We start from the raw sequence: 25,918 nt of genomic DNA, 5'->3' as shown, positions 1-25,918 counted from the left end.
TAGTGCAAGGTTGTATAACTAAATTTTGTATTCTGCTTCAAGAATGTTGTCCCAGATAGATTGATCTGGCTGTCTCTCTCAGATCTTATTTTTTAAACTCTTGATTTCAACCTGTCGATATATTTTTGAAGTTTGATTCAGTCCATGGCACATTTTATGTGGCGGCTACCTATCACTGGAATATTGAGTTCAAGAGCATATCTTACATCTGTGATTCAGGAATCAGGAGGCTACCATCTCTGTCACCTCCACGGGTGTCTCTTGATGCTTAGGAAGCTGGAGAATAGATACTGAAATAATATTGCAGAAAACCTGTCATTTCTGATCTTGTTTGCACAGAGAACCAGCTGAAAGGGACAGGAAGAGGGATATCAATTCTGCTGTCCAAATCTCATGTGCATAACGACAATCTCAGGAGCATAGTCGGCAGAGTCTATAAACTCTTTCTATAACCATTTATGCAAAAAAGCTGCAGGTCACGAAGGCAGCCTGGATGTGGGATGAATAGATTGAGGGAGCCAATTCTCAGGATATGGCATTTTAACAAACTGCTGACTTCCTGCTATAGTCTAAATGTTTATGTCCTTCCCAAATTCATACGTTGAAATCCTAACTCCCAAGGTGATGATATAAGGAGGTGGGGGCTTTGGGAGATGATTAAATCATGAGGGTAGAGGCTTCATGAATGGGTCAATGTTCTTATATAAAAGACCCCACAGAGACCCTTACCCTTCCATAATGTGAGATTACAATGAAAAGACAGCTTTCTATGAGGAAGTGGGGTCCTCACCAGACGCAGAATCTGCTGGTGCCTTGATCGTAAACTTCCCAGCCTCCAGAACTATGAAAAATACATTTATGTTATATATAAGCCACCCAGTTTATGGTTTTTTTTATAGAAGCATGAATGGACTAAGACACTTTACAATCTCCCGATTAAAACATGCCTTTTGTCTTACTATCCTTGATATCAAGTGGTACTTGACACAGAGTAAGCTTTCAATAAGCATTAGCTAATACTGCAGTGGATGCTTACTAAATCTGTGTTGAACCACTATTATTTGAATTTGGAAAACTCTGGTTTCCAAAATTTAGGCAATTGTCTGATAATGACCAGCATTCTCTCTGAGCTCTTAGGATTTTGAAATGACATGTCCAGGATGCCCAAGGTTCTGGTCACTTTTTCATTTGCAACCTATTCTTTTTGGGGGTCACAAGAAGGTCAGCCTACAATAAAGGTTAATCTGTGGCTTCTATTATCTTCTGAATTAGGAAACATTATCAAGTATCAAGACTCATCAAACATCTATCAGATCCTCTGCCTTTAGTAGACTCAGGTTTCTTTCAGCACACAGTTGAAATTCCCATTCCTTTGAGGTCTTCCCAGTTTTGTAATTCTTATTGGGAAATCAAGAGAAAAGATGATTCCCCCACTTAATAGGCGCTTGAACTTGGGCAAGTTGTTTGATATATTTGAAGTTGTTTTCTTATCTATTGACAATGATAATACTGTGAAGGTTTTATAAATATTAAATTATGCACTATGTAAATGTCCCAAGTTGGTTGCCTGGCGAAGTGCAAACACTTACCAAATACTAGCTACCACTTAAAAGAATGTCTGTTCCATGTCAAATGTGGTACTATGTATACATATTTGCTTTTTCTTTTCTCTTCTCCCTTTCTGAAATTTTTGAGTCTTTGCTCCTGGAATTTCCTCTGCTTGCAATGCCCTTCCCCTCTTTATCTACTTAAAAATCCCCTATCTATAATTCAACCATTATAATACATGCCCATCTGCCATATGAGCTGTCCTGATCTCCCTGTCAGAGGTCCTTTAGCTCTGTGACATATCTATGGACAGCCTTTCTGTTTTATTGATTGCAAAGTTGGAAGAGTGAGTGAGCCTTGATCTATCTAACATTAACTCTAGTTCATAGGGCTTTTTTTTTTTTTTAAAGAAGTATTCTCCAAATGAAAGGTATTATTGTTCTTAAATTCTCACAACGGCCCCACAAACTCTGTTTACAGTTTGTTGCCATTAAGTTTCAGGATACTTGAGATGTGTACGCTAGAACTAGGGTGTCTTCTAGACTGTTTTATTTAAAAGTAAAATGAAACAGAAAACCTGATGAAAGAGATATGGCAGAGGGCCAAGTTGCTCTGACAAAGTCCCAGTAGTTCTTCTAATTCTGGGGGATGCAGAGGGTTTCATCACACACACAGGGCCTCGTTAAGAGCAGTCCACACCATGACTCAAATGCATCAGTCCTCCTGTTAATCATCAGGTTCAGAGGATAACCGGGTTGACTCTGGGGACAACGTTGAATGCATGAACCTGAGAACTGAAAGTCAGGGTTAATGTTCCTTTTCTGTGCATCCAGATGCTTTGGAATTTGCTTCTCTGCAGGTATAATCTCAGTTCTTTTTTAAAATAGCTCTTTTGGGATATAATTTATATGTTATACAATTCACTCTTTTAAACTGTACATTTCAGTGGTTTTAAATATATTTACAGAGATGTGCAAACATCACCATTATGCAATTTTAGGACATTTCATCACTCCAAAACAAAAACTCATACCCGATAGCAGTCAATACCCCATCATCTGACAGCTGCTAATTGACCTTTTATCCCCTGTGGGTTTGCCTGTTCTAAGTGTTTTATATAAATGGAATCATAAAACATGTGGCTTTTGTGGCTAGCTTCTTCCACCCAGCATAATGTTTTCAAGGTTTGTGATGTTGAAGCACATATAAGGGCTTCATTCCTTTTTATTGCTGAGTAATATTTCACCGTATGGATATACCCCATTTCGTTTATCCATTCATCAGTTGGTAATGCTGCTGTGAACATTTGTGTTCAAGTTTTGTTTGGACGTAGGTTTACTTCCTCTTGGGTATATACATAAGAGTGGAACTTTTGAGTTATATGGGTAACTCTATATTTAACATTTTAAAAAACTGCCAAACTGCTTTCCAAAGTGACTGCATCATTTTACAATTCATGTTTCCACATCCTTCCTAACAGTTTGTATTAACTGTCTTTTAAATTTTAGCATCCTAGTGGGGGTAAAGTGGTATCTCACAGTTTTGACTTGCATTTTCCTAACAATGTTGAACAAACTTTCATTTGCTTATTGTCCATTCGTATATCTTTGGAGAAATGTCTATTCTAATCCATTGATCATTTTTTAAAAATTGGATTATATGTCTTTTTATTGCTGAGTTGTAAGGGTTCTTTATATGTTCTAGATATTTGAACATTATCAGTTATATGATTCGTAAATATTTTCTTCCATCCCGTAGGTCATCTTTTCACTTTCTTTTTTTTTTGAGACGGAGTCTCGCTCTGTCGCTGGGGCTGGAATGCAGTGGCGCAATCTCGGCTCACTGCAAGCTCCGCCTCCCACGTTCACGCCATTCTCCTGTCTCAGCCTCTCCGAGTAGCTGGGACTACAGGCGCCCGCCACCACGCCCGGCTAATTTTTTGTATTTTTTAGTAGAGACGGGGTTTCACCGTGGTCTCGATCTCCTGACCTCGTGATCCGCCCGCCTCGACCTCCCAAAGTGCTGGGATTACAAGCGTGAGCCACCGCGCCCGGCCCATCTTTTCACTTTCTTGCCATATTGACAATAATGTCTTCCAATCATGAAAAAGCAGATCTTCCCAAATTTAGGTCTTCTTTAATATATCTCAATGATTCTCTCTAATAGTTAGTGTGCAAATCTCACTTATTTTGTCAAATTTATTTCTAAGTATTTTAGATCTTTGATACTATTATAAATGCAATTTTCTTTTCTTTTCTTTTTTTTTTTTTTAGACGGAGTCTTGCTCTGCCACCCAGGCTGGAGTGCAGTGGCGCAATCTCGGCTCACTGCAAGCTCTGCCTCCCAGGTTCATGCCATTCTCCTGCCTCAGCCTCTTGAGTAGCTGGGACTACACGTGCCCACCACCACACCCGGCTAATTTTTTTTTTTTGTATTTTTAGTAGAGACAGGGTTTCACCATGTTAGCCAGCATGGTCTCGATCTCCTGACCTCGTGATCCGCCCGCCTCAGCCTCCCAAAGTGCTGGGATTACAGGCGTGAGCCACCGCGCCCAGCCATAAATCCAATTTTCTTCTTAACTTTTGATTGTCTATTGTTAGTGTATAAAAATACAACTGATTTTTGTATTTTTGTCTTGTATCAAGCAACATTCATGAACTCATTTTTATTAGTTTCACCTTTTATTTTTGGTAGATTCATTAAGATTTTCTATATACAAGATCTGTGAATGGAGATAGCTTTATTTCTTCCTTCCCAATTTGGATGGCATTCATTTATTTACTTATTTGCCTAATTCCTCAGGCTGGAAGTACAAAGTTGACTAGAAGTGGTAAAAACAGACATTTTTTGTCTTGCTCCTGATCTTAGGGGAAAGCATTCAGTCTTTCACCATTAAATATGATGATGTTAGCTCTGGACTTTTTGTAGAAGCCTTTTATCAGGCAGAGGAAGTTGTCTTCTCTTCCTAGTTTGTTGAATGCCCTTCACTGTTGTATGATTGCAAGGGGAATCACAGAAATGGCAGTTTTGCTTCCTCCCTGAGAGAGTTCCATTGTGCTGGTAAGCACACGATGACACCTTTGCAGCGGCAAGTGTAAACTTCCTTTTAGGTTTGAATCCAAACACATTCACTGAGTTAAAGCTCAACTTTTTGGGGCTTTCCAATCCAAATAGAGGGGCTTTATTATTGTGGTTGAAATGTGTCCTTCAAAGCTGTTTCTAGAGTCACCCTACCCTTTGCCACATAAGAGCTGCTCATTTTCTCATGAGGCTAAAAAGAATGTGAAAAAGGTGGATTGAAACATTATTAACTTTACTTACATATAATCTCTCCATAAATAAAGGGATTTTCTTAGAACCTATGTCACTACTAAGCACTCTATGCCCAGCACTTTGGAAGATGCTGAGAGCATGATAGCAGATGACGCAGACCTTACTCTCTTATATATAGAGTAATGGGGAATATTTGTTTATTTTGTGTGTTTTAGCACTGAGGTACTTGCTTAACATCCATTACATCATTTGGTCTTCATATCAACCCTGTGTGGAAAGAACAATTAGTTTTTAAAAGAAACTTATGTTTTAGAGAAGTTAAGCAAGGTCTCCTGCTTGAAACTGGCAGACTCAAGTCAGCTGGGCTCCAGAATCCAAACTTTTTTTTTTTTTTTTTTTTTTTTTTTTTTTTTTTTTTTGAGACGGAGTTTTTTTCTTGTTGCCTGGGCTGGAGTGCAGTGGCATGATCTCGACTCACTGCAACCTCTGCCTCCTGGGTTCAAGTGATTCTCCACCCTCAGCCTTCCAAGTAGCCAGGATTACAGGCGCCCACCACCACGCCCAGCTAATTTTTGTATTTTTAGTAGATACGGGATTTCGCCATGTTGGCCAGGCTGGCATAGATCTCCTGACCTCAGGTGATCCACCCGCCTCTGCCTCCCAAAGTGCTAGGATTGCAGGTGTGAGCCACTGCGCCCGGGCACAGAATCCAAACCCTTATTCTCTATAGCACATTGCTTTTTTCCCCTGCTCTCTAAGAATTTATGCTTTTGTTCCTGAGACAAGAAATACTGAAAAAACAGGGAACCCTAAGAGAGAAAAGTATTCATTTTAAGATTTTATTTGGAAACATAGTTTTAATGTTAAAAATATGGCTAAAAGCCACTTAGCCTGCTAACTCTCCTTTACAAGTGAAGAGGCTTGGGTTTGCAGTGACAAAGCTGGTGAGTAACAGAGGACGGACTACAAGTCAAATTTCTTTGTGCCAAGTAGTTCACTTGGGAAATATTTATTGTATTCCTATTATATTCCAGGCAGGGTGAAAAGCTCTGTGAAGTGCAAGGATAACTGGTCCCTGCATTTGGAGAGATCAAAAGGGATGGAGCTGCCTTAAAAGAGGTTGCAGACAGGCTGGGCACAGTGGCTCACCCCTGTAATCTTAGCACTTTGGAGGGCTGAGGTGGGTGGATCACGAGGTCAGGAGTTCAAGACCAGCCCGGCCAAGATGGTGAAACCTCGTCTCTACTAAAAATACAAAAATTAGCCGGGTGTTGTGGTGGGTGCTGGTAATCCCAGCTACTTCAGAGGCTGAGGCAGAGAATTGCTTGAACCCGGGAGGCGGAGGTTGCAGTGAGCCAAGATTGTGCCACTGCACTCCAGCCTGGGCGACAGAGCGAAACTCTGTCTCAAAAAAAAAAAGAAAAAAAAAGAGAGATTACAGACAATATGGTAACACAGTTCATTGTTGTTCTGTGTGAAGATGAGGGCAAAACTGGGGAGGCTCACAGCAGAGTGACACCTGACTTGAATTTTCATAAATATGTTGGTATTTGCCAGGGAAATTAGGCAGAGAAGGGCATTCTAGGCCAAAGCAACAACGTATGTTAAGGAATGGAGGTATGAAAGAGCACAACTTAATCAAAGAACAGAAAATAGTTCTCTAATTAAGAAAACTTAACATTTATGAACACTATTCTATGCTGGGCATTGTGCTAGGTGATTTACATGGATTATTTCATGTAATACTCTCAAGAATCCTACGAGATGGAAACAGACAAGAAAACTGAGTTTTAGGATGGAGAAGTAATTTGCCTAAGGGTCATATAAGGTCTCACAGTTAAACTGTGGTCGAGCTGGGATTTGAATTCAGGGAGTTTAGTTTTGGATCTAGGGTTCTATGAGCCTGGTTAAGCAGCTTGAACTTACCCTCTAGGTCAGCGGTCCTTAAACTCACATCAGAAGCACCTGGTGGAGTTGCGAAAACAGATTCTGGGCTTTACCCCAGAGTTTCTGATTCAGTAGGTATGAGGCAGGCTCCAAGTATTTGCACTTCTAGCAAGTTTCCAGGTGATTCTAACCCTGCTGGTCCAGGGACCATACTTTGAGAACTGCTTTGATAGGAAGCCAAACAGAAAAGTTTTAAGTTTGGGAGGAAAAGGCCGGGCACGGTGGCTCACGCCTGTAATCCCAGAACTTTGGGAGGCCGAGGCAGGCGGATCACGAGGTCAGGAGATCGAGACCATCCTGGCTAACACGGTGAAACCCTGTCTCTACTAAAAATACAAAAAAATTAGCTGGGTGTGGTGGCACATGCCTGTAATCCCAGCTACTTGGGATGCTGAGGCAGGAGAATCGCTTGAACCCGGGAGGCGGAGGTTGCGGTGAGCCGAGATCCTGCCATTGCGCTCCAGCCTGGGCAACAAGAGTGAAACTCCATCTCAAAAAAAAAAAAGTTTGGAAGGAAAATTATTAGATTTGCATATTGTTTAGGGCTCTCTGGGTAATTAATGGGAATAAATTATAAGAGAGAACTTAATGAAATGGTGGTCAGAGGGGACAGAGAGTACAAACAGGAAGAGCAGTTATGAAAGGACCTTCTTTTTTTTTTTTTGAGATTGAGTTTCGCTCCTGTTGCCCAGGCTGGAGTGCAATGGTGCGATCTCGGCTCAGTGCAACCTCCACTCCCTGGGTTCAAGCGATTCTCCTGCCTCAGCCTCCTGAGTAGCTAGGATGACAGGCATGCGCCACCACGCCCAGCTAATTTTGTGTTTTTATTAGAGATGGAGTTTCTCCATGTTGGTCAGGGTGGTCTCGAACTCCCAACCTCAGGTCCACCTGCCTCGGCCTCCCAAAGTACTGGGGTTACAGGCATAAGCCACCGTGCCCGGCTATGAGAGGACCTTCTAATGTGTGTCCAGAATAATGAAGCTGCAGGGATGAACCTAAACATTATCACATAGGAAGATAATTTAGGAACTAACAGCACCTGGTAACGAATGGCAGTAGTTGTCATTATTAACTAGAATCTGTAGACATGATGTCTGGCAAGAAACAAGAGAGGAAAGGATTGAAATGAACAAAAAGTGAGTTGAGTTTAAGGTTTTCCTGAAAAATGAAATTGGGAGGGTGAACTTGTGTATGTAGCTGTGTTTTGGACGTGTTGAGTGGAGGCCCTCATGTGGTGTAGTAGAGAGGCATCACTCTGCGGGGGAGAGAGGAGTGAGCTGGCGTAGGAGACCTGGTTTTTAGAACTGGCTCAGTCAATTATTTGACCGTTTTGGAGATGCCTCATGCTCTTCGAACCTCCATTTCTTTATCTGCAAGTGGAGTTTGTAGCCTGCCTATGTGAGTGAGACTGGAGGGTAAAATATGGGAGTCCTCAACTCTAGGGTAAAACTTCTGGTAAAACAGTTGTTTTTCCTAATTATCCTGTCACTCATTTGCGTTCGCATATCACATAGTCACATTATCAAGTAGACTCAAAAATGAAAACCTTCACATGGCTTACAAGCCTGCTGGCGACTCAGCCCTTCTGCAAGGGGGAAATTTTCTCCATTCATCTGGACACTTAGCATGCAGGGTTTAGAGTAGCTGAAAAGAAACAGTTACGTTGAGTTTTGAGTTTTAAAATGTTTTATTATGAGCTAGAGTTAGGAACAAAGCTGAGTTATTTCCTAGGGGGAATGCTTTTTAAAACTTCAATATGAATAAATGCATTTTTAGTGTTTAAAGTCCAGTACATATATATATATGTATATATATGAGTATATATATATATGTATGTATATATGAGTATATATATGTATGTATATGTGTGTATATATATATGTGTGTGTGTGTGTATATATATATATATATATATATATTTTAGTAATCTCCAGTCACAGCAGAAAATGTTTTAAAGCTGTTAGCTCTGTCCTTTATTTTAACTATTTAATTCTAGGGTGTTAGCAAATGGATACCTATCTCCATGTCTTTCTTATGATCTAATTGAAAAGAAGTGACTTCACTGAGTATATATATGGTCATCGTAATCATTAAGTATCTATTAATTCAGGAGTCACACTTAATACCTTCCTGACCCTCAACTCCCATATCCAGTTCATTAACAAGTCTTTTTTCCTAACCCCCCCACTTGTCTTCCTCTCCAAGCCGCCATAGCCTCCTTGGTGTAAGCTGTCACGATCTTTTGTCTGGCTTACTGCCAAAGTTTCCAAACTGATCTGCTATATCCATTCTTGACTCCTTCTGATTCATATCTACACCGTACAGAGATTAATGCTTCAAAATCTGATTAAGCCTCCCCCTGCTTAAGCCTTTTAAGGGCTTTTTGTTGCCTTTAGGGTAAAGACAATATCACCTAACATGACCTCCCAGGCTCCACATGACCGGCCTCTGTTAACCTCTCCAGTCTCACTTCTCTCTATACTCACTTCTGCTCTCCCTGCACTAGTCAAACTGGCTGCGTTTTTGTCTCGTGGATGTGCCATACCTCCATCTTACACAGGATCTTTGCCCGTTCCCTCTCCTCTGTCTAGAAGTCTTTGCCCCTCTCTTAATCTGGTTACTCACTCCCACACACCCTTCCAATCACAGCTCAATGAACTCTTACTCCACAAATTCTTCTCTGACCCCCTTGACTAGGTAATCTGAATGATATTTGCTTACATCATGATTTACCTCTATATTTCTTCATTTTCCACAGTTGTAGTTTTACATTTATTTCTGTGTCTACTTGATTAATGTGGAGAGCAGGAACTATGTGTGGGTCAGCTCCCTACGTAGTACGACCAGTTCCCAGAAGAGTGCTTGGTACATTGCAGAAGCTAATGCATATTTGTGCAATATTCATACAGGGCAGAGATTATTCTGGTGTTGGGGCTCATGGGCAGATTCCATAGGGAGTAAATGTATGCATAAAATTTATGCCATAAGTTAAAGTCATTGAAAGTTGCAACAGTGTTGATGTCAGCTTTCGATTGTGTAACACTTAATAGCACAAGTCTAGTTTGCATTTGAACAGGTATATGCTGTTCTTCTGCTGGAGAATCCTGTAGGACCATAGACTACCCATAAAACTTTGCTTTTGTGGTTTAGAATTGTAACTGTAAGACTTATACATGTTTGCAGCCCTGGATTGTGGGAGCAATTGAGCCAGCTTGTTCTTCTATTAGCCATCAAAATTTTCTGCTCAGTTTAGACTAGTAAATCCTTTTGCAAAGATTGTTGTCCAGTTTTTATCTGAATTTTCTAATAGTTCTCAACCACAGCAAAACTTAAAAACAAGACAACAGACTTTAAGATAGAATAAGAAGAATATATATGGTGTTTTCTTACTTTTGTAGTGTATGTGCTATAGTTACTGCTAAATTATACTACAGAAAATGACATGGTTAATAATTATCTAACATCATACACAATGAGGATTATTCTGGGAATAATGTTAAATCTAGTGATGTCAATTCTGCATAATGAGAAACTCTGGATGTAGATACAGTTTCAATCAGTTCATGACAATTAATTACTTCAGGAAGCAAGAATGACAACCCTCTATCACTTATCTTTCAAATCTCACTGTTAACCTCAAGCTCTCTTATCTTCATCAGGGCTAGGGAAGAAGGACTCATAGAATAATTTCATGAAAAGATAGACTGTGCATTTATATAAATGCAACTACTGTATTACAATTAAGCAATACACACACTGCTGCTTTGTGTCACCAGCAGAGTAAATAAAATACTACTCTGCTTCTTACAGTTTGGAGATGAGTCCCCTGGAGGAAAAGCCATAGTTTGTCTTTAAGAGATCTAAACTTTAATGTCCAATTAATAGTGAATGCTATTAATAACATATTAAAATTCCACTATGAATTAGGCCAAACAATTCAACATGCAGGGCATAAATACATTAATTCAGAGTAATTTATTATAATGCTCTACTTCTCTAAATGTGGTACTTATCTTTTTTTTAAGGAAACATGGATATTGTATTTATTAGACAAAGGCTTTATGTTACCATCATTAGCATATTAAAAAAGCTAAAAATAAAAACATGAACAAAAAGTAAAGCAAATGAAGAGAACAGTGTTTCCTTAAACAAAGTATGTCAGTAAACAAGTAATTCAAAAAATAAACATATAGAAATTCTGGAGCAGAAAAATACACTAACTTAAATAAAAAAATTTACTAGAGTGATTTAACAGTACATTTGAGCAGGCAGAAGAAAGAAATGGTGAGCTTGAAAATGGGTATTCAAAAGAGTATACCAAAAAGTCGTTTAAACCTCAAAGAAGGAAGTAAAGGAGAAATTGAGAAGCAAAACTTCTAGATTTCCTAGAAGTCTCAGGTCATCATCCAGTTATAAATAGTTCAAGGCATCAAGTGGAGCATGGCCTAAAATTAAAGCTCTATATTATGCACTGCCTGGATGTCTGAAATCAGGAGGACCTCAAATGATCTAACTGCAAGTTCCTCCTCTCAGTGGATAAGATCCTCTAGCCATCAGTTTTTCCTGTCTGGGAATCACAGTTTTTGTTTATCCCTAGGTTGAATTTTCCTGCCAGACCACAATTATTGAAGTCAGTCAATCACATCTGCTGCAGGAACCAGGTCTTATCTCCATAAATATGGTTCTTATCTGACTTTCACTGAAGTAACCTATTGTGCCAGTTCTTGTCTGACCTCTAAACTCCTCTTTCTTCTCTCCACCTGCCAGACCTAATGAATCAGGATCTTGATAAGCAGGGCGTAAACATCAGCATTTTAAACAAGCCTCCAGGGTGATTCTGATGCCCAATAAAGTTTGAAAACCACAGAATGATTTCTAGGGACTGAGACTGTTGAAAGATTTGTTTCTAGTTCTAGGTTTTCTTCTGCCAGGGGGCAGTGTTCTCTGAAATATGGCTGGGCTAATAAACCATGTTGGAAGTTAATTTTTCAGTCTTTCTTATGCACTTCTTGTTTACTGAGCCAGCCACATGTATCCTTACTACAAAATCTCAAACACCATAGCAAGGAACTTCTCGTAATTTAGTTTTCTTACAAAAGGTTTTGGACAAATTCCAGTCATTTTAATTGAATTTCCTAACCTACTTTATGCATTATCAGGCTTTTGTTTTTTTTTTTCAGCTTTAGGTAATGAGGGATAATTTTATTTTGTAGTTAATTTGATAGCTGAGGTAGGGACTTTGGTCATCTTGGTCATTCTCCTGACAGTTAATTTATAACAATAATCTCGTAGTAAAAATCTGTTTAACTGTGGCAAAATGATGTGTATATGCACATATGTGCTTGTGTGTGTGTGCGTGTATGTGTTTATGTTAACACGTTCCTTATGCACGACAAGCTGGTAAAAGACAAAATTCTTTGGCAGAACAATTAACAGAAAGTGGCTGAGGGCTGGGCGTGGTGGTTCACACCTGTAATCCCAGCACTTTGGGAGGCTGAGGTGGGCGGATCACCTGAGGTCAGGAGTTCGAGACCAGCCTGACCAACATGGTGAAACCCTGTCTCTATTAAAAATACAAAAATTAGCCAGACATGTTGGCATGCACCTGTAATCCCAGCTACTCGGGAGGCTGAGACAGGAATCACTTGAACCTGGGAGGTGGAGGCTGCAGTGAGCCGAGATCGAGCCATTGCACTCCAGCCTGGGCAACAAGAGCGAAAACTCCGTCTCAAAACAAACAAACAAACAAAAAAACAAAAACAAAAAAACAAAGAAATAGCGGCTGAGGTTAACTCTTTTGGATATTAGGTAACAAGCAGATCAACTTGGCTATTACAGCTTTTTCCCCTGCACAGCTAGTCTGCATATAAAAGAAAAATAAATGGATGATGTTCAGCTTCTGAACTCTAACTTTTTTTCCAAGGGAACCCTCATCGTCTTCTAGCTAGGTTTATACAATCAAATATCAGACAAAGTCAAAAGTTGTTAGACTCTGGCAAGGCAAAAGAAGAGGCTGTTTTTGTTTTTGTTTTTAGAACATTTAGAGCACTGTGGCATATAATGAAATAACAGGATTGCCTTGATATTTTTCTTTGGAGTTTATTGTTTTCCTCTATCATGGCAGGCTTGTATCTTGAAATTTAACATAGATTATAGAAAAATCTTACATGTAGTTGACATCTTTTATAAGCCTTGCTAAATACCCTACTCCAAATTTGATCAGTGTGGCATACAGACAAAAGCAAGAGGCTTACATATAAAAATGTATAAGTCTGTCCTCTTTGTAACAGTGCAAAACTAAAAGGATTTTAGAAAGGCAATTAACAGTTTGGCAGTATGTATATTTTCTTTTTTTAATTAGATATTACTAGATTCTAAAAATCTATAATAAAACCCAGGCCTGCTATACCACCCCCTATAAACAAGTTTTTGCTTTTGTGCTATCATGTTTTATTTGAGCAGAGCCACTACTCTGTTAGTAATTTGTTGCATGGTGAGTCTCGTATTTGTTTACACACGAACACATGTGCTGTGCAAGAAAGATGGTCACTGGACCTGCTGAGGAAGAGGCCAAAAACAAATCTTTTTCCCTCATTTGAATCCTGAAGGCATGTAATATTTAAACAACTTTCAGATTTAGAGGCCTTGATTTTTTCTTTTGAAAGTGTGCTGGTTGCTAAATTGCGTAGTAAAGAAACTTTAGTACCTACAATAGCCTCAAAGGACACAGTATTTGGTGTCTACATTTAACCAAGAAATAACTAGGGAAACAATTCTTTACATTTCAATTCTTGCTGCCATTGAGACTTCCTTCCTAAATTCAGTTGCTAATAAAGCTTCCCATGCCATCCCCTTCCCCCACCCATCCGCCTCTCAAAAACCACCCCCCAACCCCCCGGCACCCCCCCTGCCCGTTCCCCCGCCCCGAAACAAGCTGACAGTCTTTTCGGGAAGAAGAGGCAGAGACTGAAGTTATTTTGTCCGTCCTCCCAGGGCAGAAGGACTTTATGCTGCTTGGCTGGCATTTCCAGTATTTTGATAAAAGTTACTTCTCTAAACTTGAACGACAGCATGGGGAAAATAATGTTATCTTTTATGTTAGTTACAATTTTGCGAAATTTCATCATGAGAAACTTTCAAGGAGGCAGAAGTAGCTGAGAATGTGATACTAGGGACAGGGTCGCTCAAACTGCCAGCAAAAGAAATAGATGGGAAAGACAGGAACGTTATTAGGCTTATAAATGATAAAACTTTCCTTGCTTAAAAAAATAAAGTGGTGAGGTTGATGCCATTGAATGACTGCATTGTAAACCTTAAAAGCGTAAAGCTGGTGGAAAGCCCTCGCACAGCCCTGTTTCATTTTTATCGGATGAAATGCATTTGGTTTCTTTTTGACAAACCATGTTTTTGTGAGGAAAGGAAAATGAACATGCACTGTTATGGGCCACGGCAATGTAACAAACCCTCCTGTTGCCAGAGGATACCACATGAAAGTGTCTGTGGGTTAGGGGAGGGACCTGTAAGGGGGTGGGGATAAGGAGGATGATAGCTTAAGCCTCTTATGCTCAGAGCTGCGATTTGTGAACACTCCGTGATGTAATCAAGCTCTGGACAAATCAGAGGAGTCTGTCAACCTCCCAGGTGGGATTGCTTATAGTTAATAGACTAAACTCAGAGCCTCAAAGCAGTGCACTCCGTGAAGGCAAAAAGAGCACGCTGCAAAAGGCTTTCCAAGAATCCTCGACATGGCAAGGAGGAGCTCGTTCCAGTCGTGTCAGGTGGGAGAACGGAGCAATGACGGGGGACATGCTTGATCTTCAGAATCAGTGACTGATTGGCATTTTCCTTTTTGTTGTGCAAATTAAGATATCACTTTACTATGCGTTTTGGAAGTGGTAGGATTGGGCGGTGATGTTGAAGCCGTTTGAATCGCCTTTGTGTAATTTGATTTAGTCTTCTCCAGCTGTATTTGACAACTTGGTCTCTTTATTCTCTTAGATAATATCCCTGTTCACTTTTGCCGTTGGAGTCAATATCTGCTTAGGATTCACTGCACATCGAATTAAGAGAGCAGAAGGATGGGAGGAAGGTCCTCCTACAGGTAAGTGTCAAAACGATTTGCATTTTCAATTCTTTAAATATATTACATATGGGGTAATCAATGTAAGCTTATTAAAATATTTATTTTTAATACAATCTTGCAGCATAACTAAGTTAGTCCTAAATTTCTCTGGGTAAAACCACCTATGTGTATAATTCAGGTGGGAGAGTGTGGTTTTCATTAGAGAACATTTATGATTGTTTCATAACTGGCTGTTTCCATTTTTGTACTCAAATTTGTAAATGTTAGGATACAATTAAAACTCTTGTTCACAGACAAGGCTAAAGTAGAAGTGGTGAGAACAGGTGTTGCTTTAATATTGGAGCTACCCAAATCTGATTGCTGTCACATGATATAGGATGTAGTATTTGCCACTAGAAAGTTCTGACGTAGGAAAAAGGAATGGAAGTAAAAAAGGCAGTGAGCTATCTTTATGAAACTTCAGAAATTTAGGACTTTAAGATTAAGATTTACTTAAAAAAAAAAAGATTTACTTAAAATTGGAAAAACATAAAAGAGAGGAGGTGTTTAAAGAGTTTTCAGGATTGATTTGTCCTCATTGTGTGTTCTTTTGCCAAAAGAAGGGTAAGTTTTAATAATGTACCTTGACTTAAATAATAGAACCAAAGTGAAAGAGTTTCTTTTTACAGTACACTACACCATAAGTAGTGTTCCCATACAGTGTTCTTATAAAGGAGCTCCTTGTGCAGACAGAGGGGGCTTAACTGACCAGGTCTTAAGCAATGAGTTGGTTAATTTCCTGGAAATTGGAGCTGCTGATGGTTTTAGAAATAAAAAATTACATTTTAAGTAATAGGCACTCTAGGGAACAATATTTTCTGGACTTTTCCTGACATCCCAGCTGTTTGTCTGTCTTCCTGTGAATTTTGTGTTTCTCTGTATTTCTTGATCTGACTGTTATAAAAGACCATCACTTGCCTGTGTTTAGCCAGCTTGAAATTTTATTATTAACCGAGTTAGGACACATACATTGATGGAATACTAAATCTTCCTTACATCAATTAAGTTAGTTTTGAATCATGCCAGTAGGTTGAAAGAATAATATTAGAAGTGAATTAGTGAATTGAAGTGGGGTGTGGCCGGGGTGAAGAGTGAGAAAATAGATGATAAAACTTGCAGCCCCAGGGAGCCAAATGGACAAAATGAGTCGTCTTCTGTTGGGGAGGCAGAGGACAGTGGATCACTGAGCTAGAGAATGCTGTTTTTATTAGCAGCAAATGCTCTCTTCAAAGGCCTCTTTTTCACTCCCATTAACACTGACTGTGAGGGGAATCAGATCCTTAGCATGGTCATGTGGGAAAGCTAGCAACTTGAGAGCCAACTGCTGGTTCTTTTCAATGAACACTAAAGGGAACTTTTTTTTTTCTGTTTCCTCTTAATATATTACTCTGGCTAAAACTGAGATTGAAAGAATTAAATGCCGTTTCCTTAATGAATGTAAAATTGAGTCACTCATTATTTTTAAAGTTGACTTCTTTTGGAAAACAGTCATTAAAATCCTAGACTGGTAACCTGGGGTCCTATAACTTGCTGTGTGGTGTTGGGCAAGTCACTTGTGAAGTCTGTTCCCTTAGCTGTACAATGAGGAGCAGACTTAGATGATTTCTACTTTTCTTTCTGGATTAAAAAAAAATCCCAGGAATTATTCTGTTTCATTCCCTCTTGAATTTCTGTGCTGACTACTGGAAAACTTGAAAAGTATAGATTGGATTTATTAGTCTTTGAAAATATTTTGTGTATAGTAAATTATTTCCATGTTATAAGGATAGCTATATGAACTAAGGAATAAATGCCACTTCTAGAAAAATAGTATAGTCTATGTTATAATTTATAAACCTAAACGGTCTTAAGTGTGCTACACAAATTTGCTCCTTGAATTATTTAATTAAGTCATTGGTTATTTTAGGCCTTTATGATATCATCTAAAATAATTTATTAAACTTCTAACCACGTGAAGCTTAGTCTTAGAATACAATGCAACCTAACTCTGAATTTTATGGTTTGGGTATGCCTGAACACTTTAATTTTTCTTTTGATGTAGCTTATCTGCTTTTTAGGAACTGTGGTTGATTTCTCCTGAATAAAAATCAAAGATGTACTTAGTAAGCTAGGTAAAAGCATCCTGCAGACAGTGGAAATATCTTTATCTTTTTAAATGCTGCATATGTTTAGAAAGGATCTCTCTCAATTGATACATGTGACTGGTTATTCCGACTATTAGAAAAGCCTTCCCATCAGAAAATACTGGGTAAATTTTATAAGCCTGTAAGAATAAGATGCTAGGAGGGGAGGCAGCCATTCCTATTTCCAACAACACTTTTAGGCGCCAAAGAAATCCTGGGAAGCTCAGTGCTCCAAGGGTGCAGCAAATAGAAGGAACACAAAGGGTATTGATTGATGTATGGCTAGCTTCGGATTGATCAGAGTGAGATCCACCATTCAAAAGCATGCAGTTGTTTAGTAACCATAGCTTCTCAGAGTCCTCAACAATAGCTGAGAATGTTCTGCACACATGGATGCCCTCGCTGCTGTACTATGGACTGGGGTGTTAGTTTCAAGGTTGTGGCAGTGCAAACAGACTGTTATAATTAATTAACTAACACATTTGTTACCTGGATTTATTGTTAGGATAGGAAATAATGGCTGAACAGGACTTTTTATACCAGGTCATAAAAGATTTATAGATTTATTAGGAGATATGAAATGAGAAAAGCTACTTATAATTCTGTTGGGTAAATATAATGGGCATTCAGGTTAATGAGATGGTGAGATGGCTGGAATAAATTTTCTAAGAAAATATAAGCCATAACTGTGATTTAGTTTGACATCTTTGTCTCATATGTCTGATGTGGCCCACTTGATTTGCCTTTAAGACTGCAAGAGAATTTATATGTCTACAGGTGTCTGTGCACTCATGTGCACTTGCAGTGTGTATGTTTGTGGTGTTATGCAGGAGTCTATTTTATTGAAACTTGTGATTTAGAAACTGTCTCCAGGTGGAAATAGAATATCCTCTTTGATATGTAAGTAATTTAATTCTTAAAAGACAAAAGGAAATTTGTGAGCTTGTGAATAGCTGGCTAACAGAGACTTAAAAGCTCAGTTTAATTCATCATTGTTTTTAGTGGCTTGAAAGGAAAGTTGAAAAGTATGTGAATGAAATTCATAGGTTCATAGGAAATGTAGACTGTCACTAACAACTTTATGGGTAAAGCTTTTCTTTGAGAATCATAGGGAAATCAGAAAATGGTACTAGATGTGAGAAGGTTTATGTTCATTTGATAATTTTAGAAATTTTGTTCTGCAATGAAAAGCTATTTAAATGTTGGCATGGGAGAATGCAGGAAACTGTAAAGGGGACATAGATCAGCCATTTGCTCTGTGAGCAAAACTCTGTCATTAGGATTATCCTGTCATGGGGCTTTATGTGAAATTTCAGGTAGAAATTGGGGAGTTTAAGTCAATGGAATGAAACTATCTGAACTGGAAGCTAAGGAGGGTACAGATTTTTCAGTTCTTTATTAAATGGGGCTGTAGTGTAGTGATTTTTCATTTATCTGAAAACTGTAGAGACTCCTCTATCTAGTTTACATACTCACAAACCTCAGTTTTCCATGAAGTTCAGCCCAGATTTTTGAATCAATAAAATCAGCAAATCTTCCCCAAAATTATATTTTGAAAAGAACTTCTAAAATTTGAAAACTATGTACAAAAATTTGAAAGACCTTTTGTTAATGAAAAAAATACTGTAGTTACATTGAGATGATCTAAAATTTTATCCAGGCCTTGCTAATTCATACAAGGCCTAGAGATCTAATTTTCCAACCAGGAAAATGGTGATAAAGTCACTTTTATTTATCTGAAAAAGTTTTTGAAAATGCCTTTAAGGCTGATGAGAATTATAAGGTGTTAAGTATATGATAATGCATTTAATTAATCTTCAATTAGGTTTGAAGGCCGGTGTTTAAACTTATACCTTATCGAGTTAACAATACCTTTAATTTTAAATGACAACATTTCATTGTTTGGAACAGATGTGCGAATCATTCAGATTTATGCTACTGATAATCATTAAATTCTATTTAAGTGGTTTAGATGTTGAATTAAAGTTTTTAACTTTTAACTTCAATTACATAGAAATCTTTTTTTTCCTTCTAGTTTGTGAGGTCTTTATGAGGACATTGTTCGTATGTATGTATGTATTTATTTTTTGAGAGAGAGTCTCACTCTGTCACCCAGACTGGAGTGCAGTGGCGTGATCTCAGCTCACTGCAACCTCCACCTCCCAGGTTCAAGCGATTCTCCTGCCTCAGCACCCCTGAATAGCTGGAATTACAGGTGCCCACCACCACACCCGGCTAATTTTTGTATTTTTAGTAGAGATGAGGTTTCACCAGGTTAGCCAGGCTGGTCTCGAACTCCTGACCTCATGTGATCCACTCGCCTTGGCCTCCCAAAGTGCTAGGATTACAGGCATGAGTCACCGAGGCCGGTCAGGACATTGTATTTATAAATGTTTTGAAAGCACAGGTGTTTAAAAACTTGCCAGGTGGACCTCTTTATTAAAAAAAAAAGTTTATGAAATCTGGCCTAGCAGCTGTGAAGAGGAGAGAACAGTGATGTTGCAGTAATGGATATTTATAAAAAGTTATATATTTAGAAAGCAAAGATACTGACACGTAGGCCTGTGTGTAAGTTCTATTTACTAAAAAATGAGGCCAGAAGCATCAAGAAAAAATGGCAAATTCAATACAAAAAAAGTATGAACAGAAAGAACGAACCATATACTCCAGAAGAGGCATAATACAATATTAATTCTAGAGCTGGGCAGCATCTTGAATGCCATGCACACTGTCCTCTGCCTTGCCCTGTGGGTTATGCTTCAAACAGGGCAGCAGACACAGGGGAACTTGTCCTGTTTTAATGCTCTTGAGAAAAGGAGGTGGTATAACCACAGCTGGTAACACATTTTAAGGTTTTACTCTCACTTTCAGGAAACACCTGGGCTAAGAACCAAGGAGAATGGGAGGAACAGATAGAGAGCAGTATCATAAACAGGAGCAGACAAAGCTTAGAAGAACCTTCCAGCTTTAGGCTAAGTTAAATGTTTCCAAACTTAAATACTGCCTCTTCTATTGGCCATCATCCAGATTTGAGTATTTGCATCTTGTAGGGGGGGATTTCGAGGGAAATATGATTGGGAGCCTAAGACGAAGTAATGTTTTGGCCGTAACTTTTGTCATCAGTTAGGCTCCTTCCAATAATTTAAATCATCAACAGTTTTTTTGTATCTTCTGGAACAAGTGGCACTATAATTCTTTTTGTTGTTGTTGTTTTTTGAGTCAGAGTTTCACTCTTGTTGCCCAGGCTGGAGTGCAATGGCATGATCTCGGCTCACTGCAACCTCCACCTCAAGTGATTCTCCTGCCTCAGCCCTAGCTGGGATTACAGGCGTGCACCCCCATGCCCGGCTAATTTTGTATTTTTAGTAGAGATGGGTTTTCTCCATGTTTGTCAGGCTGGTCTTTAACTCCTGACCTCAGGTGATCTGCCCGCCTTGGCCTCCCAAAGTGCTGGGATTACAGGCATGAGCCACCGTGCCTGGCCGGCACTAGAATTCTACAACCCTACCTCTCCATACATGTTGTAAGATGGAATATTTTAGACATAAAGTTGACTTAAGTAAAAGTAATTGTACCTGTTTCTGTCAGAATTATGAATTTGAATGAAATAAAGTACGTTTTACATTGGTGTTTCTTTAAATCATGAAATTATGCTTCTGTGAAAGATAAGAAATGCATTGCATTGTTGTTATACATGTCCTATATGTACCTATGTGTATTTTAAAATTTGAGGTTTCTATTTTTAAAAAGAACACTATATAAAACTATGAAGATTTGTTTTTCAAGATTCTGGAACTGACTTGCATCTTTGAAGTAAAATAACATCATTTCAATATGTAATTTAAAAGGCAGCAATAGAATTTGAATCTCATAAAGGTATTAGCAAATGCCTCATAAGAAATTCCAAGCCTCCATCATACTTATCACACATTTCTGCCTTGATACACTTGAGAGTACTTTTTGTTTGTTTTAGTTGTTTTCTGAGCTTTTATGGCTATCTCAGTAATGATGAAAAATTTGGGATATCACAAGTTCATTGATATTTTAGTTTTCATCCCACCTCTCAATAAGTTACACATCTGAAGTGCTTACATCAATGTTGTCTTGATTTAGGTCAAGTAAAGGAAGACAACAGATTTTAAAACTCACACTTCTAATAAATCAGATAATCTTTCCCTATTTGACATTACATCAGGTACAATAAAGAGAGAAGTCCTAAAAACTTCAAATGCATGCAGGAACAAAGGACTAAGGGATGATCGGAATGTTCAGATTAACGGCTTGGGCGAGCCTAGAAATGACATTTAACATTGTTCTCCTTCTGCTTCTTGCTTTTTCTTGATTTTAAACACCTTAGGCTGGGTGTAGGGAGAAGGACAGGGAATGTGAAGACTCAAGTATACTGACGTGATTTTTATCAACTACATGAATGTATTATCACCCCAAAACTATGTACCTCTATTATTCATCCATAAAAAATGATTAAAAAAAGAATATGAAGGTGGATTGCAGAACTCCTAGGAAAACAGTTGGGACTAGAGCTTGTCACGAAAGAAGATGGCTGGGATGCAATAGACCCTGGAAAGGCAGAGTGAATATTCCACTCTATTGTTCTATTTTATTTATTTGTTAATTTAATCATTTTATTTATCTATTTTTTTGTACACTCATCAAGATTGTCTTTTCCATTGCACATAGGAGTGTGTGGCATTACTGAGTGTCATCATACACTCACTCTATTTTATTTAAAAGAGATAGACTGGGTGCAGTGGCTCACGCCTGCAATCCCAGCACTTTGGGAGGCCAAGGTGGGCAGATCACGAGGTGAGGAGATTGAGACCATCCTGACCAACATGGTGAAACCCCCTATCTACCAAAAATACAAAAAATTAGCTGGGCATGGTGGTGGGTGCCTGTTATTCCAGCTACTCGGGAGGCTGAAGCAGGAGAATCACTTGAACCCAGGAGGCGGAGGTTGCAGTGAGCCGAGATCGCGCCATTACACTCCAGCCTAGGTGACAAGAGCAAAACTCTGTCTCAGAAGGAAAAAAAGAAAAACAAAAAGAGATAGCAGCTCAAATTTATTTGGGTTATTGGTTTATAAGAGGTTCTTCTTCTTTTTTTTTTTTTTTTTTGAGACGGAGTCTCGCTCTGTTGCCCAGGCTGGAGTGCAGTGGCGCAATCTCGGCTCACTGCAAGCTCCGCCTCCCAGGTTCACGCCATTCTCCTGCCTCAGCCTCCCGAGTAGCTGGGACTACAGGCGCCCGCCACCACGCCCGGCTAATTTTTTGTATTTTTGGTAGAGAAGGGGTTTCACCGTGGTCTCGATCTCCTGACCTCGTGATCCGCCCGCCTTGGCCTCCCAAAGTGCTGGGATTACAAGCGTGAGCCACTGTGCCTGGCCTATAAGAGGTTCTATGTGGCTCAAACTACCTTCCCTTTTTCCTTCCTGTCATTCTCAGCTGAATTCAAGTCATCCAAGAATGAATTTTGACATAGGTATATCCTAATCCACCCAGCCCCAGGAATATACTCTAATTTGAAGCTGTCAATAACTTGATCTTAAGTACAGTACTTCTTTTGAGATACATCTTGGCATTATGAGTGTAAGGCTAACCCTAACAAAGTTGTCTTTAGTTTTGCTTGTCTTTAGGTTTGGCAAGAACTGTAACTGATAGGGACCGACTATTAAGTGAGATTCAATTATTTTTCAAAAACAAAGCAAAGGACAAATTTAGAGAATGACTAATGTTGTAAGAAAATAGTAAAAATCAGGTGAATGAGTGAAGAAAGATTAAATGTGGCTAAAGATTCACACAGATATCCTGAAAGTAAAGAAAGAAATAGGCTGGGTGTGGTGGCTCAGGCCTGTAACCCCAGCACTTTGGGAGGCGTAAGCAGGTGGATCACCTGAGGTCGGGAGTTAAAGACTAGCCTGACCAACATGGTAAAACCCCGTCTGTACTAAAAATACAAAAATTGCTAGGCATGGTGGTGGGTGCCTGTAATCCCAGCTACTCAGGAGGCTGAGGCAGGAGAACCCTTTGAACCCGGGAGGCGGAGGTTGCAGTGAGCCGAGATCACATCATTGCACTCCAGCTTGGGCAACAAGAGCAAAACTCCGCCTCAAAAAAGAAAAAAAAAAAAAGAATGAAAGAAATAGGGAAGAAATGATGATGAAGGAAAGCAAGGCGTGTGGTTGCAGGACAATTTCAAATGCATGCAGGAACACTGCACATCTGTAAACAAATTGCCTTTAGATCTCTTTGAAGTATCTCAGCTATCAGCATAGCTAAGCTTATTTATTTAAGCAGCTCGTGGGAATGAATTCTACTGAAAATTTACTAGAATGCTGTTGAAATGAGTCTATCTAAGCAGTATCCTTAAGGAATATTCAATTGTAAGTACTTTCCTTATATTTATTTTTACTGTAGGACTTTCTCTATTTTTTTCTTTTTTTTCTTTTTTTTTACTTCTCAATCCCTCCTGCCTCCATGGTTTCTTATGGTTCAGCATGCACTGTTGATAGGTTGGTCAAAGACCATAGAAAAATGTGCTTTATGGACCACTGCATTGGAAATGAATATTATTTTCTAAACTGAACTCAGATGGTTTGTATGTCTTTCAACATCCTAGGAGCAACCATGCAAAAGTGTTTCACATCTCGTGGTCTGGTAAATCTGTTTGCTCTAGTTGAACTGATCTGATGCCATAAAGGCTGGGATTGGATGACTCTGACTTTAATGAGGACAAAGGACTAAGGGATGAGCAGAATGTTCAGATAAATGGCTTGGGTGAACCTAGAAGTGACATTTAACATCTGTTCTTCTCCTGCTTCTTGCTTTTTCTTGATTTTAAAAGTAAGACATGAATTATAAAAAATGAAAAATTCATAAACATGTAAATAAGAAAATAAAATTATAAATCACATGTCAATAACATTTGTTAGGAAATTTACATATATTATATGGTATATATTTTATACATATATACACATACCCACACACACATATATTATATGGTATATATTTTGTACATATATATACATACCCACACACACATCTATTATACTGTATATATTTTGTACATATACACATACCCACACACACATATATTACATGACATATATTTTGTGCATATGTATACATACCCACACAGACATATATTGTACAGTATATATTTTGTACATAAATATACATATCCACACACACATCTATTGTATGGTATGTATATATAATGAGAGAGAAGGAAAGAGAAAGTAAGCAAACGAAAAGACCAGGCAACTACCTGTGAATTTGTAGAATGTTAGAAATTTCAAACAACAGGAAGGTAAAAATCTTCTTCCCCTTTCTTTCTCATTTTCCCTAAGTGTAATTCCATAAACTCTTTCTTGCAGAAGGAAAGAGTTTATTCACACCTGCATTTTAAAAATGTGATGCAAACTTGGACATTTTCTCCCTCCTTCTGCCCTACCCTGTCTCTTACTCGTCTGTAGTTCTGGCTCTGTTTTTATTTCTATCTTCATTTCTAGCCTTATTGCCCTGTTTATCTCTATTTTTAAACACAAAGTCTAATATATAACACTCTATCCTGTATTTATTCTTTAAACAACTTATTTATGTATTTTGTAGATCTTTCCATATTAGCCTACACAGATATGACTCATTCTTTTTTTTTTTTTTTTTTTTTTTTGAGACGGAGTCTTGCTCTGTTGCCCAGGCTGGAGTGTAGTGGCATAATCTCGGCTCACTGCAAGCTCCGCCTCCCGGGTTCACGCCATTCTCCCGCCTCAGCCTCTCCGAGTAGCTGGGACTACAGGCTCCCACCACCACGCCCGGCTAATTTTTTTTTGTATTTTTAGTAGAGACGGAGTTTCACCGTGGTCTCGATCTCCTGACCTCGTGATCTGCCCGCCTCGGCCTCCCAAAGTGCTGGGATTGCAAGTGTGAGCCACCGCGCCCGGCAAAATATTTTATTTTTAAAAAAGCATTTAATACTCTTTCAAGTTTCATGAACTCAATATTTTTGGCTGTGATTGCATTGAGTCGTCGGTTTGTTTGGAAAGAATTAATATTTTTATGATATTGATATTTTTACCTTTAAGGTGGTATGTCTTTCATTTTAATTAGATTATATATATATTTATACATATTTTTATATATTTATATATATATAAATATATATATATATATTTTTTAAGACAGAGTTTCACTCTGTCACCCAGGCTGGAGTGCAATAGTGCGATCTCGGCTCACTGCAACCTCTGCCTCCCAGATTCGGGCAATTCTCCTGCCTCCGCCTCCCGGTAGCTGATATTACAGGCACCTGCCACCACGCTGGGCTAATTTTTGTATTTTTAGTAGAGACCAGATTTTACTGTGTTGGCCAGGCTGGTCTCGAACTCCTGACCTCAGATGATCCACCAACTTTGGCCTCCCAAAGTGCTGGGATTACAGGTGTGAGGCACCTCGCCCCCACCTTAATTAGATCTTAAAAAATTTTTTTGGTAAACTTTTCTTGTGTTCTTCATGTAGGTTCTACATACATATGATTAAATTTATACCAAATAAAATACCTAGCTATTTTATCATTTAGGCGCTATTGAGAATGAAACTTCCATTTAATTTTGAAACTATATTGTGTGCATATTACAAATTTGTGGAATTTTTATCTCACTGAATTCTTTTTTTCCCCAAATTTTAGTTGATTCTTTTGATTTCTGATATACACTTATATCATGTGAAAATATTGATGGAGGATTTTTTTGAGAAGCTGAGATTGTAGAGCTTGTATTTGTAAAACACTAGCTGAAACTGTAAAAGTCTTCTATTCCAATCTCATATATTCATTCTGTTCTTGGAACATTTGAGCTGAATTTTCCTTGCAAAAAGTTTTGGATTTTTAA

At 38.6% G+C, this 25,918-nt stretch overlaps 1 protein-coding gene across 12 annotated transcripts in view; it reads left to right on the top strand.

Annotated features, from left to right (window-relative positions):
• The window catches only part of ENPP2 (ectonucleotide pyrophosphatase/phosphodiesterase 2), a 116,703-nt gene that overhangs the window by 20,461 nt on the left and 70,324 nt on the right, over nt 1-25,918 (top strand). For 6 of the 12 annotated variants that reach the window (XM_055287126.2, XM_063643524.1, XM_063643527.1 and 3 more), the window contains one exon: nt 14,767-14,869. In XM_055287126.2, the coding sequence (XP_055143101.1) occupies nt 14,767-14,869 (103 nt within the window). Of the gene's footprint in view, nt 1-13,890; nt 14,547-14,766; nt 14,870-25,918 lie in introns of those variants that run through there. The other 6 variants (XM_063643526.1, XM_055287124.2, XM_063643525.1 and 3 more) reach the window with 3 other exon arrangements.

The sequence above is a fragment of the Symphalangus syndactylus genome, chromosome 7 (genome assembly GCF_028878055.3).
Source record: "Symphalangus syndactylus isolate Jambi chromosome 7, NHGRI_mSymSyn1-v2.1_pri, whole genome shotgun sequence".
Classification (NCBI taxonomy): Eukaryota; Metazoa; Chordata; class Mammalia; order Primates; family Hylobatidae; genus Symphalangus; species Symphalangus syndactylus.
The sequence above is the reverse complement of the archived record's forward strand: the minus strand, read 5'-3'. Positions and strand labels throughout refer to the sequence as shown.